The 18,014-nt window shown below is 42.3% G+C and overlaps 1 protein-coding gene across 5 annotated transcripts in view; it reads right to left on the bottom strand.

Moving 5' to 3' along the window:
* Window positions 1–1,072: 1,072 nt before the first annotated feature.
* mcm9 (minichromosome maintenance 9 homologous recombination repair factor) overlaps window positions 1,073–18,014 on the bottom strand; it is an 86,768-nt gene continuing 69,826 nt past the window's right edge. For all 5 annotated transcript variants that reach the window (XM_038799683.1, XM_038799685.1, XM_038799682.1 and 2 more), the window contains 7 exons: window positions 17,007–17,126; window positions 14,751–14,925; window positions 11,071–11,273; window positions 10,089–10,292; window positions 6,958–7,040; window positions 6,334–6,479; window positions 1,073–3,096 (listed from right to left, as the gene is read on the bottom strand). In XM_038799683.1, the coding sequence (XP_038655611.1) occupies window positions 1,590–3,096; window positions 6,334–6,479; window positions 6,958–7,040; window positions 10,089–10,292; window positions 11,071–11,273; window positions 14,751–14,925; window positions 17,007–17,126 (2,438 nt within the window). In that variant the 3' untranslated portion in view covers window positions 1,073–1,589. The remainder of the gene's footprint in view (window positions 3,097–6,333; window positions 6,480–6,957; window positions 7,041–10,088; window positions 10,293–11,070; window positions 11,274–14,750; window positions 14,926–17,006; window positions 17,127–18,014) is intronic.

Here is an 18,014-nt window from a genome sequence, read left to right on the forward strand (position 1 = left end):
CAGGACTATATACATTACTCAATCTTTCTGAAGGAATGTAGTTTCCGTTTCTTTTAGATAAGCTCTTTTTTTATAATCCTAGACACTCCTAATTATTAAATTATTAATTGTAATGGATCTATAACTTTGAAAAAGTCCAATAACCCACGCTTCTGGCAGAGCTAGCTACAGTTCAACTGTCATCTACATCTAATCCCACAATCTAATAAAATAAATAATAATCTTTATTGTCACAAGTAGGCTTACATTAACACTGCAATGAAGCTACTATGGAAAGCCTCTCGTCGACATATTCCAGTGCCTGTTCGGATACACGGAGGGAGAATTCACAATTTTCAGCTGGTACAGGAATTGAACCCGCGCTGCTGGTCTTGTTCTGCATCACAAATCAGCTGTCTAGCCTACTAAACTAAACCAGCCCCAATGTATATAAAAATAGGAAATTCATTCCAGCGGTGTATCCATCTCCCACTGTTAACACTTGGGGTTGGAGATTTCTCCCTTTGGCTGACATTTTCCGCTATACCAGAGGTGGTCCGCATGAGGAAGATTGGGCAGAAATGCTTTGCAGTATAAACTAATGCAATGTTGGTTGACATTTTCTTGGTACATGTTTTCACAAACTAAGGAATGTGAGTATAAATCTGTGCTGAATTTGTTAAATTACCTGAAATTCAAATGAGAGACGAGAAATCATGCTCGCTTTTCCGAGGTCATGACTTGGGTTGTTGAGTTACTTTTTGTTTAAAAATAAGCTAAGCAAAAGTAACATAACAAAGTACATTACTTCATCCAAGAATTAAGTGTCCTTTTAATAGAATATTTGACTAAGAAGAAAGATGGCGCCGGAGGGAGGCGACTTCTTGCAAGCTGTGCCCGGCATACCTTTAATTCTATCTTTTACTCTTGTTCTATGCTTCTAAAACTTCATTATAACTGTAACATTATATTCTGAAGTCTCCCCTTCCTTCCCTATGTACGGTATGCATTGTTTGTACAGCATGCATGAAACAATACTTTTCACTGTATACTAATACGTGGCAATAATAAATAAAATCAAAAAATGGATTTCTTTCCCATCACCAAACGGCAAAAAGATGTTTATTTCAGGTATAATTTTTCAGCAAAAAAATGCAGTTACATAATGACTTATAATTCACTGAATGCGACTGACTGATATTGGGAAAATAAAAGTTTTCAAAATTAGCTTGCTTGTAACATTGTATTTGCAACCGTTGTCTCGCAGTAATCTAATATTCAACTGCTATCAGTAAATTTCAGATGGGTTGAATCAATTCAGTTCATTTCCTTTGCATCTTTTTTGACATTTAGAAATGTTACAATATGTGCTGTAACTTTGAATTTGTACATTGGGAGCACAAAGCAATTATGTATATGCATAAACAAAATTTTCAGTCAGGAGGGTATATTTATAAAATGTATCCACGTCACCATAGTTAGGTCCAGAATGTTTAACAATAATTTCTCCAAACATTGGATTTCACTCAGATGGGTTAAATCACAAAGGTGGAAAGAAAAGGCATATATTTAAAAGAAAACTGTTGGGGTGCACTGCTGATAGACATCAATTATGCTCTAGGTTTTTTCCTTGCATCTTCATCCCAGTCAAAATCCAGAATACAATCATCTTCCAACTCATCAGTGGAGAAGAGGTACTTGCTCATAACGCTGGTCATAGTACCAGCTGATGGAAATCCGAACGTCTTCCTTTTTCTAGATGATGCTGCAGAGTCAGTATCTGGATTTCGTGCCACAACAGTTACATTTTCAGTTGTGTTCTTTTCAGTTTTCCCCTCAGGTGGACTAAAAGAGAAACTAGCAAGTTTTGCCAATGTGCTGGAGGCCACTTTCATCTGGCTTGTCACAGCTGAACCTTGGCTAGTTTGTTGGTCTGTTTTGGGCTCTGCAGAATGTGAGTATTTTGATTCAGGCACTGTTAATTTTTGAACCTCGTGTGTGGTATTCAAAGTGTTACATAATTCGAAGGAAAGTTCCGTTCCACTGCAGTCTACAGCAGGTGGCCCTTTGCTTTTCATTTTCTGTGGGAATCTACTTTTAGGGGTACAGGCCTGTACTGTTTGGAGTTTCTTCCCAGGAGTTCTGGCTCGTGTTGGCTGTTCAGGAGCATACATCGATTTGGTATTTAATTCTCCACCTTCAGTAGTGTCAGAATGCAGCATCAAAGAGTCAGAAGCAGAATTACCTGCAACTGAATGTCTTAACTTCTGCTTTGGTTGGAATGCAAAACTTTTCAGTTTGGTCAGTAGATGGTGAGAATTCACATTAGTTTCTGAATCAGGAGGAGCAGTGTCACTTTCCTCCACGGCATTCTCTGGCGCAAATAGATTAATTGACTTATTTGCTGCAGCCTGCAGGCCACATGGAAGGCGTTGGTTTGAACTGCCACTATTTAGGGTACAGATGACATCTGAACAAGAGTTAGCCACATTAGAAAGTGCAGTAGTTTCACTTAACTTGGTTTGGTGACTGGTGCCAAAGGTTTTGTCACTTTTGCACATTACACTTTGTGAAACCCGGGAAGCATGAAGTTTTTTTGACACCCGCACTGTTATAGCAGAACTAGATGTGTTTGAAGAAGCACAAATCCCAGTCTTTGCTGGTCTTTTTAAGTAGTTCTTGCAAGTGGTTTTATCAATTTCAGAATCCTCGATATCTGGACCAGCAGGATTCAAATGAACTGGACCACAAGAGCTTTCAGATCGTAAACTCCTGCTAGATGTGTTTACATTTGGTGCAATTCCCTCCGTATTACTTATCGGTGGTGGATTGGCATTTAATTCAGGAAAAAGGCTTTGATTAGAATTCTCTGAAGGCACCACATTTGTGATGGATTTGTTCTGTCCAACTTCACCTCCTTTTGGCTGCATTTCATCACTTTCACTTTGAAAATTAACAAACCAGGTCAGACCATTGTCAATTTGATCAACATCTTGAACGGCACTGGGCTTCACATCATCACTTTTTGAAGAAAGAGCAGAATCAGAAAACTGATTGGATTTGTCACTTGAGTTTGTACACACAGGAGGTAGCTCATGGCCTTTTTCATTGAGAACCCTTAAAGAAAACATTAGTGTGTCATAAAATACATTCACAGATGTAATAAAATTATAACTGCATTCACATATTAATACCTAATCAAGAACAAGGACATTCCTTCCTGACCGCCCCCCCCCCCCCCCCCCCCCCCCCCCCCCCGCCGATTAAATGTAATGTAAAGCCTCTATTTAAAAAAAAAACTACTCAGGCGATATAACAGGTACAAAACTAGTTTTAGTATAAATAGTTGATGCAATGTCCATAATAACACCAAAGGGTTAATTGGAATTTTCAGAGGCTGGGAGAATTGAGAAGTACACCAGTCACCGGTGAATGTTATGGAAACTCAGGCGAGGAATGTAACAGGCGGTCGATCTACTGCCGGTTGTTTAACTCTACCACTGAAGATTAAAATTATCCTTCAAATTCCGAAGTACAGAGAGTATATTTGGTAACTTTCTCCTCCCCCCCCTCAGTTTTACCTAACTGAACTTTGACCAGTTAAAAGCAGCACAGTGTAACTGCACTATTGCAATTGAATACAACACCTGAATCCTCAGGTGTCAATGCTGCAGGCCTCATCAAAGTGTCAGAGTCAACTTACTCAGGGCATTCTGTGGTGAGCAGAAGCTGGTGCATTGCTAGACTCAGTTTCATGTTTTTGTCTTTAAAAATTCTGAGCAGAATTTTCCCACATTTTTACAAAGTGTCGGTCCCGGCACCAAACTGGGCGGGGGAGGATCCTGCCGATGTCAATGGGAACACTCACCGTATATTCAGCCTTGTTAACAGCTATTATTTTCCCCACATGATTCACAGCTTGCTGCTGATTCGCTGGCCCTGGGAAAATTTAATCTCTGAAGTGGGAGATTCCTTTAAAATGCCTCCCCAGCACTTGTACCATGTCCAGGTTGGAGGGTGATGGCTGCCAGGAAGTCAGCACCACATTTCACATTGGGAGCCGTCACCAAACCTCTGGATTGTGTCGAGCAGATGCGTGACATCCTCTACCCAAGATCGGCCAGACATCCAGCAAGCAACGTCACAAAACTGCGCTTGGGAGGCTGTGGCCTCAATACTGAGTGCCATGGTTTCCATCCCGCACCCCAGTAGATAATCTGCTCCTCCATGATCCCACTCACCTCTTCCGCTTGCCAGACCTCATCACCATCTAACCTGGCAGGACTCCCATCTGGACTCTCCCCAACTGTCTCATTGCAGGCCAAACTCGAGCACAACTGGTATGAGCGAGCACAGCCTGCGGGAATCATGTCCGAAATGAAAACCCCAACATCCTTTCAGGACAGAGCTCTTGAGCTGGCTGGCGAGGAGCAGGACTGCACATGTGCAGAGGGCAAGGTGGAAGCAGCAGACAAAAGGGAGAACCCTCAATACATGTCGCAACTAGCTTTCCCTTGTCAGGCAACGCACACTTGACGCATATGAAGACTGTGATTTTCAGTCAACTTCATCCTTCGAGGGCACCTTTGTTCCCCGACTTCTCATGGGCTGCTGATTAAAGCAGCCTTCTAACTTGGAACAGTCAGCCACCCATACACTTATCCCCGACAGCCTGGCCTTCAGAACTAGTGGTCTTGAACTTGCAGACATCTCATGCCCCCAGTTTGCAAGTGCAGCCCGAGTGTGGGGGTTGATTCTGACTGCACTCGTCCCCCCCCCCCCTGTGTGAGGGCCTTCAGTCCTCACGAGACTAGAAACCACCACTTGTCAGAGGTCTCCTCCTCCCCTCAGCCTATGCAGCCTGGCATCTTCACCTTGTAGCCACCTAAAATGGATGCTGAGCTACAAAAATAGGTCAAGCGCTAAGACTGCTGGGAAACAGACAGTTTAGCCAGAACAGCAGTCTGCAAAGAGCATTTTGCATTCTGCAGCAGCAGAAACCAGTTTGGGCTCAGGTGAGAAGACCTTAGCTAGGTGCAAATGGCAAAACGCTTTGCATGCTAATGAGGCAATCAGACCTGAACACCCACACAATAGATACATTTGATTCTGAATGGACACATTTTAATCAAGGCCCAGACATCGAGGCACCAGAAACCTCCAAACAAAAGGGCATAGGAAACGCCCCCCCCATCACGGAGACCCCCTCGCATTGGGGAATTAATCCAGTATCGATAAGAAATTGATCCAATAGGTAGAGCCCGCCCAAGAAGAGGGAAGGACAATGGAACCCCTATAAAAGATAGGGACCTCGTGTTGTCCGGTCTGTTTTTCCGTGCTCCGGCTCTGACCACGACTTTGAAGATCCACTGACTCCAGCCGTTGAGCACCAGCCGCCGAACCGTAAGTGCCAGTACGACGCTCGCTACGCGAACTAAGCCCGCTAGAACCCCCAGTGACCAGAACGCTTGCTGAAGGTTGCAGCCCAAGACCAGGACGAAGGCCTCGCTCCCTGACCTTGCCTGTTCTTGTTAGATAAGTATTCTGATTACTTTAGTTTAGTCATAGCTTAGTCTCTTAGTGTGTGCATGAATATTTATTATTACTGTATAATAAATATTATCGTTTGGACCTTACTAATTGGTGTATCGTCTTTATTACTTTGAACTTGACCTTGGAATACTAGTGACGTTGTCTATACGGCAACTGGCGACTCCTAAAGCTGAATAAATACATACGACAGAGCCTAGTGGTGTTAAGCACTTGGAAGTTAATACACCCCAATAAACGCGTTTTACGCCCATAGTAAAACGTGCAACAACCTACTCCCATCCACTTTCCAGTTGCAACTCTAGGACAATCCCTTAGTTAATAAGATGCTGTTCTCAACGTTCCTTGGCAATATTCTTGTTAGGACACCAGTGAGGGACCTGGGAAATTTGTAAACGCAATTGCGTTTCTCGATACTTGCTGCATTTTGCACTCCCGTTGCCTTTTCGCTGATGGCTAACATGGGCTGAAAATTGCCCTCCTCTATGTCTAACTCTATGAAGGGACCAAAGTGTAAAAAAAAGTAAAGCAAATTCAAGATCTGGATACTTATTTCTTGGGTTCCAAAGCAAGTTCAATTTTGGAAACATTTTTATCATGTTTTGTTATCGACTAGGTCACTGATAAAGCCGTTGATCCCAATAGATTAATAGTTAATTTATCCACTGACAAAGTTTATTAAAGGGATACTGGTTAGCTTTTCTTATTTTTAAATAGATAACTAAATATCAAATCAACTAAACAAATAAAAGTAACTCTTTGTAATGCTTCTCAGCCTCCTGTGGGCCGAGGCCGACATTTCACCTGTCCAGTCTCTGCAGCTCTTGATGGAGAATATCATTTAGACCCAATCTTTCCAGCAGCAGCTCACATTGCATTTTGTATTGCTCTTTCGGGTTTTCTGGAAAGGAAGTGTGCAATGCATTCACACCACCAAGTAGAGCACCTCCCTGGAAATGAGAAGCATCAGAACGTTTAACAAAATGAACTTGTATTAGGTACATAGGTATTAGAAGTAGGCAATTCATCCTTTCGCGCCTACTCCACCATTGAATCAGATCATGGCTAAACTGGCTGATATAAACTGTACAAGGACAGGCGACACTTCAAATCTGTCCTGTCTCATTATGGTGCGAACAAACCGCACCGTTTAACTCAATCTCCCCCACTAGCTTGCAGTGTATCAAAACAATTAGTTTGGTCTGAACCCAGCATTCCATACATCTCATTAAAATTTAAATCAATTATAAATTACAAAGAGTAGATGCAAAAGGAAATTCTCTATTGATATTATTTCACTGGAATTAATTTGGTTTGCAAATTTCAATTGTGTCCAATTTCGACATTGGATCCTGTACACGAGGTGACCATTTTTTTTAATGCCCCTTTCTACAGAAAGATGTTTTTAATTCTTTGTAACAAGCCTACCTGCATGGATGACTCCATTACAGAGATCACCGTGATGGCATCTTCAACAGTTACTGTATCTCTGAACATCAGCCTCGAGTGAGCTGAAAAATAGGTTTTTTTGCAATAAAGCGAAGAGGTAGAAAACAGACCATAACATATGTGCAACCTAATTGAGCTTGCATCACTTAAAATGTACCAGCAAGCAATTCTGATTTGTAAATGCAGTGGAGGGAGGTTTTCTCCACCTACTACCTGTAATTAATTCAGAAACCTGTTTGTAATTTACATTTCAACTGCATCTGAATGCACAGAGGACTCGTCCCTCATTATTGTTTGAATTAAAAATATAAAAAGCCTGAAAGAATGTCATTATCTTTTGATGGAACCTGGCAGCTTCCAGCCGGTTTTGCTATACTGAAATGTAAATTATTAACAGCTTGACCTATTTAAATAGAGCCTTTCACAACAATGAGAACCCATGCAAATTATCCTCAACGCTCCTTTAAGAATTCATCAAATGTACAAATAATGAGCATATTTGAGGGAGTTTATCTCAGTTGTGTGCCATCTCAGATTTGTTTATGTTTACTTTTCTCCATTTTGTAGCGAAATATTTCTCAGAACTATAAGTTCTTACCAATTATAAGTCTCACTTTGGACGTAACCCAAGAGTGAAATTACTGCTGCCTTGTCAGCAAAGGACTCGGATAACAATGTAATCTAAATATGAGACCGCTGTCTGGAATTTAGCAGCAATATACGGAACAGGTGAGGGTAGTTTTATATAACCTTACTTCTTTCAGTGTTGCTTTCTGAACAGGCCTCGTGGAAGCACTGGCAGCTTCAGTGGCCAGCGATTCATGCATTACATCGATAATGGTGAAGTAAATCATCAGATAAGTGAAACAGGCCATGCCTGACCTATGACAAAATCCAGGCTTGGGCTGGCAAGCGGCAAGTACATTCAACGCTCACAAGGACCTCCAATGACCAACTCCAACATGAGAGAACTCAATCTCAATAACTTCCCTTCATCACCAAATCCTTCACTATCAATTTCCTGGGAGTGAGGGGGGTTGACCTTTAACAGGAACCTCGGCTGAACCAGCCATTTGAATCTCAAAACTACAATTTGTGGAGAGGCTTTGGAGAGTCAGAAGGTCAGCCACATTCCACAGAATACAAGTTTTTGTTGTGATGTATCAGGCTAACACGTGGGCTGTCAGTTCAAAGACCACGGGCGGGATTCTCTCAGCCCACGCCGGGTCGGAGAATCGGCGGGCCGGGCACGAATTGCACGATGCTGGTCTGACGATTCTCCACTCACCGGGGCCGAGTGTCCACCCAAAAAACCCCCGAGTCACGCCGGCGGCGTTCACATCTGGTCTTACCCGGCAGGACCTCGGCATCAATCCTGCAGGGAGGCGGTCTGTTGGGAGGGGGGGGTGTCTGACTCCGGGGAGCCTCTGCCAAGGCCTGGCCCTCTAGTGCGGTGCTGGCCTCCTGTAGGGTTCAGGATCGCTGCACCTAGGGGCTTGTTGACACCATCGACTTAGCCTCAGGATCAGAGAATCCTGCCCCACATCTAACAGTGCAGTCTTCGCCTAACAATATATTGAAGTTCTGGAATGGGGCATGGATTATGACCTTTTATCTCCGTGATAAAAGTGCTACCATTAAATAATAATATCATGATCAGGATTTGTACTAGCAAAAGAGCCAAACAAATTGTCCAGCTGAGGATTTGTGCGAGCTTCATATAGAGCCATTGAGTTTTACAGCACAGAAAGAGGCCCCTTGGCCCATCGTGTCTGATTGCCATCAAACAACTATTCTACTCCAGTGTTCCAGCATTTGGTCTGTAGCCTTTAAATGTCCCGTTATGGAATAACTCATTCACTACCTCATCCACTGTGACCACGTCAGAAACAAACATCATTCCTTTGGAGTATCTCCAAGAATACAGAACCAAAAGGATCTTGTTGCATTGTGAACAATTAGCCCACTTCTTGGTCATCAAAACGTCTCCTTTTGCAGCACTTATTGACCTGTAACCCCAATAAATGTTGTGCTCCACAGGAAAATGTGGTACAGGCCAAATTCTCTCAGCAGTTATTATATATCCCAGCAGTCAGCGTAAGATGGGAAGTGTGGCACTTTTGCAGAGAGTGACTGAGAAATAAAATTAATATTTTGCAAATGCAATTGGGACCCAACAGAGCCTTGCTCTTGACAGCTAAATGGGGAGATGGCACCATGTCACCATGTCACAGCAGAACCTGGCAGAAGGAGCAGTTGCACAAGGAAGTTTCAATGGTCTGTTAAACAGTGATCTTTTCAAACTATAATGTCCAAAGAAGATATTATTAGAAACAATATTCAAGGAGCTAAAGCCTCAATTCAATAATTGTATCTTTACTACAAGCCAATGGTAACTTTAACAAACAAATGACCTATCGGCATTTTATAGAATTAAACACTGCCTCAACTTTCACACTGGGAGGAGAAAGGTTGCTGTATGAACTTTGTTTTAACTACGATCTTGTTAATCTACATTATATGGGTAGCACAGTGGTTCGCACTGTTTCTTCACAGCTCCAGCGTCCCAGGTTCAATTCCTGACTTGGGTCACTGTCTGTGCGGAGTCAGCACGTTCTCCCCGCATCTGCGTGGGTTTCCTCCGGGTGCTCTGGTTTCCTCCCCAGTCCAAAGATGTGCAGGTTAGGTGGATTGGCCATGCTAAATTGCCCTTAGTATTCCAGAATATTAGGTGGGGCGACTGCGTTACGGGGATAGGGTGGAGGTACGGGCTTGAGTAGGGTGCTCTTTCAAGGGCCGGTGCAGACCTGATGGGCTGAATGGCCTCCTTCTGCACTGTAAATTCTACGATGATTCTATGATATAACCAGGGTTTCATGGTGAAGCTATGCACTCAGCAGTTTTCAAGAATACCATAAAAAGTTATGTCTTTTCCAGTGATTACAAACATCTTTTCATGCAGAGGAATGACTGCACCTCACAAGCGTTTCAAAGTGTGGCTGATTACTGTCAGTTTCCCCATGTGCTGTATTTATATTAATATGTATTTCAAAACTATTCTGAAAAGTTGTGTGTATATCCACAAAAACTGAAAATCCAAAGAATCTTACCTTCAGCTAAACGGACCAAGCTCTCGAGCATGCGTATGGTGGTTCTTGCTGCATTTCGGAACCCACTTTGACGTTGTACTTGATAATACTTCACAAGGATTTTATCTGCTTCGTCAGAAATTTTAGGTTGCAAAGTTTTGATGAGACAGAAGTAGATTTTCATTTTCTCCATGCTCCACAATTTTTCAGAGATCCTTGGGCAGGCTAAATAATTTTAAGAAAATACAACATAAGACCATAAGACAGAGGAGCAGAATTAGGCCACTTGACCCATCAATTCTGCTCCGCCATTCAATCATGGCTGATATTTTCTCGTCCCCATTCTCCTGCCTTATCCCCATAACCTCTGATCCCCTTATTAATCAAGAACTTATCTATCTCTGTCTTAAAGACTGATGTGACCATCAATTCACAAGACACATGGTTGGAAGTGAACAGTGGTTTTAATAATCTCACAACGAACCCTGCCTGCGACGTGATGAACTGGCAGGCAGGCTCAGACTGCCAAGCTTTATACAACCAGTTGGTGGGAGGAGCCATGGGCGGAGCCAAGGGTGGAGCCCAGTACAAACTCCCGTACACTCCCAGTACATCGCCCCCTAGGGGCAGAGCCGTGCAACTGCTCGTGTGCCGAGCTTACACAGACATAGTACATTATATGTAATAACAGTGTGAATTACACTGTGATTCACCACATTGACACTCAGTGAATTGGACTCCACAACATTCTGCGGCAAAGAGTTCCACAGATTCACCACCCTCTGGCTGAAGAAATTCCTCCTCATCTCTGTTTTAAAGAATCCTCCATACCCTGATGGCACTTTACCCTATATCAATAGAGATATATTGCTCTATAACTAATATAAAACTATTTTATGCAACCTGCAAATATTTATTAAAACTATTAAAATGTCATTGAAAGCATATTAAATAAATCATAAAAAAGGAAGAATAATTGATATGTTTGATCTTAAATGCAGACCTTTGTTTTCCAGAATGAAAGAAGCTATGACTTTGTCCCATTCTTCATTTTTGGTATCCAGGAGTACCAATACTAGATCAAATCTGCTCAGGAGTGGGCTAGCAAGGGCCGTATTTACAGTAATAGATTCATCAGGATCATACTGGCCTTTTGGATTCGTAGCTGCTAGTACAGTGGTTCTTGTGTTCAGCTTGCACACTAGACTAAATGTGTAGAAAATATGGATATAATATTAGCATCGTAGCATCAATCTACTATGTTAGAATATTGAATACGGAAAAAATTCTGTTTACACTTAATTGTTACTCACATCCTGAGTTCTTATACTGAAACCAGTTAAAATTGCCGCCACACTTCTTTCATTTATATCTTGCCTGCTGGTTTTCCCAATCTGACATGAGTTGTATGTTGTCATCAGACTTTAAAAATGGTCGGTGAGACCCAAATCCAGGATTCCGGCCTCTATTCGGGGCACTGACAATTTTCCTCATCGTTGGATGAGGCCAATCAGGAGCTTGCTCAGGGCTGTACTGACATTGTCGAACCATGGCAGAAATGGGCATTTCTGAACTTAAACAATTTTGATGGAGGGGGGTAGGTTTTGGTTGGCCACATAAACCACACCAGGATGAATGTGTTGTGGACCAGAGCTGAACCAGGGTTTAGAGAAAATCATATGGAAAGTGCAAAAGATGTTCCCTATCTCACATCATTATGAAATGCTGCATCGTATGTTATGCCTCTTTTTACTACAGTGAGCGATGATCAGGTTTTGATTTTAAAATGTATGTGGTGATTAAATAATATGACTACCAGGTTGTCAGTTCTGACAAGGGAAAGATCACCAGAGTGGGAAAATCATCCAACACATTAGAATATATTATTCACTGGATAAAGTGCTAATGAATTTGACAGATGGCTGCGTTCATGGCTGTTTTCAAAGGCTCTAATGGATTCTGATTAAGTGGGTTGGTTAACACAGTTGTTCAGTCGAATGTCGTTATGAATGCTTGGCTGATTTTCAACCATGAACAGATTCTGTTCTGTGGGGTTTACTTACAGAGCTATCAAGGGGAATGTGAGCTTGGTCATCTTGACATATTTATGAGCTTCTCAGAGGAAAATGGTCTTTGAAATGGCTATTCAAATAATGCCTCTTTATTTTGACAAGTATATAAGCTTATTACAGGGCTCATGAGTTCTGTTTTAGTAGCTACTGGGTGAATGAGTTGAAAGAGCGGTAGGTATCAGGAAGCATGGAGGGGTTGAGGCAAGCATAAAGGAGACATGGGATTAATGAGGATATAGAGTAAAGTGGCATCAGGGTATGAAGGTAAGGGGGCAAGAGGCATGGGGTGTGCATGGATATATGATGACAGGATGGGTAGAGGCAAGGGAGGATAGGAGGCATAGGGTGTGAAGGGGTAGGAGCTATGGGTTAGAAGGGTGAGGTTTATAGGGACCTCACACTGATCTCCAGAACTAGGCTGATATCTCAGGAAATGGAGGAAGGCCTTCCTTTAAACTGTATTTGATCACGATTGGCATTGGCCCGCCTCCGTCTCGAGGTCGACTCAAGGCTGTCCCTGCCTCCCCCTCCCCGATGACATTAGCACCATCAGGAACGGCTGGGTAGGAGGCGGGACCACAACATCAGGAAATCTCCCTACTCCTGGCACAAAGATGGAAATCCAGCCCAATGTCTCAGTATACACTACAGGGCAGGATCAAGAAGGAAGAAATGTATTATCGAAGATATATCAGATCATTATAACATAGGAAAGTTACTTATTCATAATATTCTAAAATTACAGCACGTTGCAGTGAACTACCCAAAGGTCCTTCACGGTCAAACCTGGAGGGCTGAATCAGGGAAAGTCTCCAAAGATGTAATGAAAGAAGTGGGTTTCAAAAGATATTTTTGAATGCGAAGAGGAATATAGTAAAAGGAAAGGTTTAAGAAGAGATCTGTAGGTTGTTGTGATCAAATACAGTGCTAGTGATGGTGGAAAGGGGGAAACGGCAAAAACATGGTAGCCCAGAATCCAAAAAGCAAAGTATCTAAGCAGGGAGGTAGAGCTGGAACAGACTGCAATAGTAGCTTTGAATGAAGTTATAGAAGGATTTGTAAATGAAGAACTGGAAACCAAAGATTTCTGGGAACTGGAGTGATGAGCATGGAAGACCCACACTTGGCGATGAAAATGCTGGATACATTGAAACTTGGGAAACCAACATGTATAATGTTGGAAAACCTATGCCTGGATGTGACGAGAGCATCTATTTTTGAACAGTTAGGGTGAAGGTAAAGAGGGGACAGAGACGATGTAGGGTTTAAAGTGCAGCTCAGGTTTAAGTTGGGTCCTGAAATTGTCCAAAATCATATTCAACCAGAGAGCAGCCAGCAAGGGCATTAAGTGCAGCATTTCTGGTAGGACCCTAGGGGGTGGGACAATGGGTTTAGTCTTGCCAGTGTCACGTTATACAAGGGGCCAATTCATCCGCCCTTAGAAGATGGGCAAGAAGTTGGATATGGAAGTTTGGGGAAGAGTTTCATCTCCACTGCAATTAATTGTCTGCCCAATCAAACTATAGATGCAGTGCTTCCAAGATTCCCAGTCTTAAAAGGTATTTCATATGACCAGAGGGAAGGAAATGGAGCTGAGTTAGACAGGTAGAAGGGAAAGGGCTCTTTTTCTATTTGTTTACAGGATGTAGGAGATAAAAGCAAGGCTGCATTTATTGTGTACGCCCAGTTGCTCTGAGAGTATTTAGAGTCGACTACATATTGTGGAATTGGATTTTTATGATGAGCTGGCAGCTCACCTACAAAGCATCAACCATTAATTGAATTCAATTTCAATTTGCCATGATGAGATTTAAATCCTCAACCTCGGAGTTGCTAGTTCAGTATTATAGCCACGGAGCATCACTTCCAGATGCCCAACAGCTGTAGCTCAGAAATACACTTTTGGAGCCTTGCAAATAAAGTTTGTTGAGCAGTCACGGTGCCAGTTGAGGAGCTGCAGTAATATTCAACACAGTGGTTAGCACTGTTGCTTCACAGCGCCAGGAACCCGAGTTAGATTCCCAGCTTGGGTCACTGTTTGTGCGGAATTTGCACTTTCTCCCCGTGTCTGTGTGGGTTTCGTCCAGGTGCTCCAGTTTCCTCCCACAAGTCCCGAAAGACATCCTGTTAGGTGATTTGGACATTCTGAATTCTCCCTCAGTGTACCCAAACAGGCGCCACAATGCGGCGACTAGGGGCTTTTCACAGTAACTTAATTGCAGTGTTAATGTAAGCCTACTTGTAACACTAATAAAGATCATTATATTAAAACAAAGTTGCACAGTAAACGGGTCACATGGCACAACTGCCAATACAACATCTGGGAAAAAAAATAAGGTAACTTTTTAACAACATTCCACCTTTTATCCAAGATCATGGTTATTTGGATCAAACATTGATCCCACAATGGCCTTCAGAATATTCTTATTTCTATTCCAAATATTTGGCTTGTTCTCTAAATGGTTTGTAGCCAAAATTGAATTGATCACTTTATCCGCTGTCAGATAGGCTGATTGCACAGATATTTGAAGATTTTGGAGAGAGGTCTGAAAGCAAATGTACTTTGATCGTTGCAGCTAGCAAGCTCAAGAGATAGGAATGAATACCTTACCCTGCCTTTGCCACACTTATAGTCTGTTGCTCCATTGCCTCATGGATGCTACTTTTATCATGTTCTTTAATACTATTAAACTCGTCAATACAGCACAGCCCTCCATCTGCTAGAACCAGTGCTCCTGCCTCCAAGTTCCATTCACCGGAGTCCTTTACTGCAGTCACAGTCAAACCTACAGGGAACAGAGGAAGGAAAACAATATATACATACTGATGTCAAGTGGTGATTCTCACAGGAAGTGAAAGCCAACTATTGTACATTTCCCATCACCATTTTAAAAATTCATTCCTTCTCCAGGTGTGGACAGCACCAGCAAGGCCAGCACTTATTACCCGTATCTTGTTGCTCCTTTGAGGGTGGAATGAGTTGTCTTCTCAAATGACTGCAGGCTATGCAACAAACATACCCCACCATGTTGTTAGTGCGCTTGAGACTTTTGATCCATCAGACATCAAGAACAATATGTGTCAATCTTGATGGCATGTACTTCAAAGCTGTTGCTATTAAACTTAACTGTTAATTTAAATGGTGATTATGACACCAACTAATTACCATTATTTCAATTACAAAGTCGCTACTTTCAGTGTATTAAATGTGCTGGAAATGCTGGGCAGAAACAGATGCTCATTAAGTGGTTTGGACTTTGTTAATGTGTAATAAATAAATTACAGGAAAACAACTCAACCAAGCAGTTCAGATAACCTAACCAGTTTTTCCACAAAGGGCAATTTCTATCTTTGGCCTTTCTCATCTTTCCTCAACTACTGCTACTGTGCAAGGCATCATTGAGAGAAGAAAGGTATGACAAACCATCAATACAAATTAAATCAGATTATGTATTTTCTGTGCAAAGTACCAATGGCATTATGAAGTTTCTTTTTTTTTTCCACATCACGATTTTTAAAAACCCATCCAATGCATTTTTTAAAAATTCATTTTCTATAGGATGTAGGCTTCGCTAGTTTTTGTTGCCCATCTCCAGTTGCCCTTCAGAAGGTGGTGGTGAGCTGCCTTCTTGAACTGCTGCAGTCCCGGAGGTGTAGGTACACCTACTGTGCTATTAGGGAGGGAGTTCCAGGATTTTGACCCAGATGGTTGGGCCTAGAACACTACCCTGACAAACTCCTGTAGTAATGTCCCGGGACTGAGATGACTGACATCCAGCCACCACAATCATCTTCCTTTGTGTTAGATATAACTCCAACCAATGGAAAGTTTCCCCCCTGATTCCCATTAACTCCAGCTTTGCTAGGGCTCCTTGATCAAATGTTGTCTTGATGTCACAGGCAGTCACTCTCACCTCACCTCTGGTATTCAGCTCTGCTGTCTATGTTTGAACCAAGGCTCTAATGAGGTCAGGAACTGAGTGACCCTGGCGGGTACCCAAACTGAGTGTCAGTGAGCAGGTCATTGCTAAATGAGTGGCGCTTGATAGTACCGCTGATGACTCCTTCCATCACTTTACTGATGATTGAATGTAGACAAATCGGGCAGTAATTGGCCAGGTTGGATTTGTCCTGCTTTTTGTGTACAGGAAATACCTGGGTAATATTTCACATTACCGGGTAGATGCCAGTGTTGTACCGGAACTGGATAGATGGCAAAATGCGTAGCAACAATGCTTGCTGTAAGAGGTGGGAATAGTACCAAACTCTGGTCACTCATATGGAAAGTCCTACACCAGCCCCTGAAAGATAATTCTCTCTGTATGTAATTTTCTCAATCAACTCCTTTACTGGAGTACTGTTTTATTACATTATTCAATTTTCCCTTTTATAATTATTAAGATTAGTTTTCTCTATGCTACACAGTAAATCATAATCAGTCAGGCTATGGGTGGCACAGTGGTGACACTGCTGCCTCACAGCTCCAGGTTCAATTCTGACCTTGGGTGACTATTCGTGTGGAGTTTGCACCTTCTCCCCATGTCTGCGCGAGTTTCCTCCGGGTGCTCTGGTTTCCTCCCACAGTCCAAAGATGTGCAGGTTAGGTGGGGTTATAGGGATAGGGCGGGTAAGTGGGCCTGGGTAGGGTGCTCTTGGAGGGTCGGTGCAGACTCGATGGGCCACGTGGCCTCCTTCTGCACTGTAGGCATTCTAAGATAAAATAAGCACTTAAAGCAAAATTCCAAACAAAATAATACAAAAGTGATTGTTGAATGTACCATATATACTTCTTAATAATTTCATGAATTTCAAAATCTGTTATGCGTTACAATTTTTTAATTGTACAGTATCTAAATATTTCACTTGCCTGCACTGGTAGATCCAATTCCAGCTGTTAGTACTGAACGAGGCACAATTTTTGCCGCATATTTAAGAAATTGAGATTTTCCAGTACCTGGGTCCCCTACCAATAAGAGATGGGGCTCCCCTGTGAAACAAAGGACATATATTAATGAACACATATTGCTTAATTAATTAATTATACACAATCAAAAGTGTCCCAGGAAATCGAGCATCATTCATTGAAGCAGCCAAAGGTGGAACACAGCATTCACAGCAATGGGTCTGTGATCACAGTCTCCAGGAGGAAATGACAATCGTGGAAAACACATGTAAAAAATCAGGGATTGCCCGTGATTTTCAAACAAAAAAGAAGCAAAAATATGCAGATACCACTCCTTTCTGTGCGAGTGCCAGATTGTAGAATCGCCACTTGTATTAAATGTAATCATTTTTGGTGCACAAATCCTCAAAATGTTGCCCTGTACCAATGTGGATAGTTCAGAATCATATTCAAAACTATCGATTCACAAATCTCATTATTTATATTTCAGCATGTTTTCTGGAATCTTTATAATTTGTGTGGTACTAAGCTGTAAGAAAAGGACTTCTTAACTGATCCATGTGCTTCAGGCGATTCGATCCAGAGGCAGACGCTCCTGTGTTGTGAAAGGGTTTGTTAATTTGCTTTGTTTCTTCACCGGATTCTACGTTTGGGAGATCATCTCTTATTTTTTGAATAAGCCGATGCAAGACTTGAATATTCACCTCTTGCCTGACACGATGGCACAGTGTTTAGCACTGCTGCCTCACAGCACCGAGGACCCGGGTTCGATCCCGGCCCCAGGTAACCGTCAGTGTGGAGTTTTCACATTCTCCCCGTGTCTGCATGGATCCCACCCCCACAACCCAAAGATGTGCAGGAGGCAGATTGGCCACGCTAAATTACCCCTTCATTGAAAATAGAAATGAATTGGGTACTTTACATTTATAAAAGAAAAGAATATTCACCTCTTTTTCTTTCTCATAGAAGTAT

Source organism: Scyliorhinus canicula, chromosome 6 (genome assembly GCF_902713615.1).
Source record: "Scyliorhinus canicula chromosome 6, sScyCan1.1, whole genome shotgun sequence".
NCBI classification, from domain to species: domain Eukaryota; kingdom Metazoa; phylum Chordata; class Chondrichthyes; order Carcharhiniformes; family Scyliorhinidae; genus Scyliorhinus; species Scyliorhinus canicula.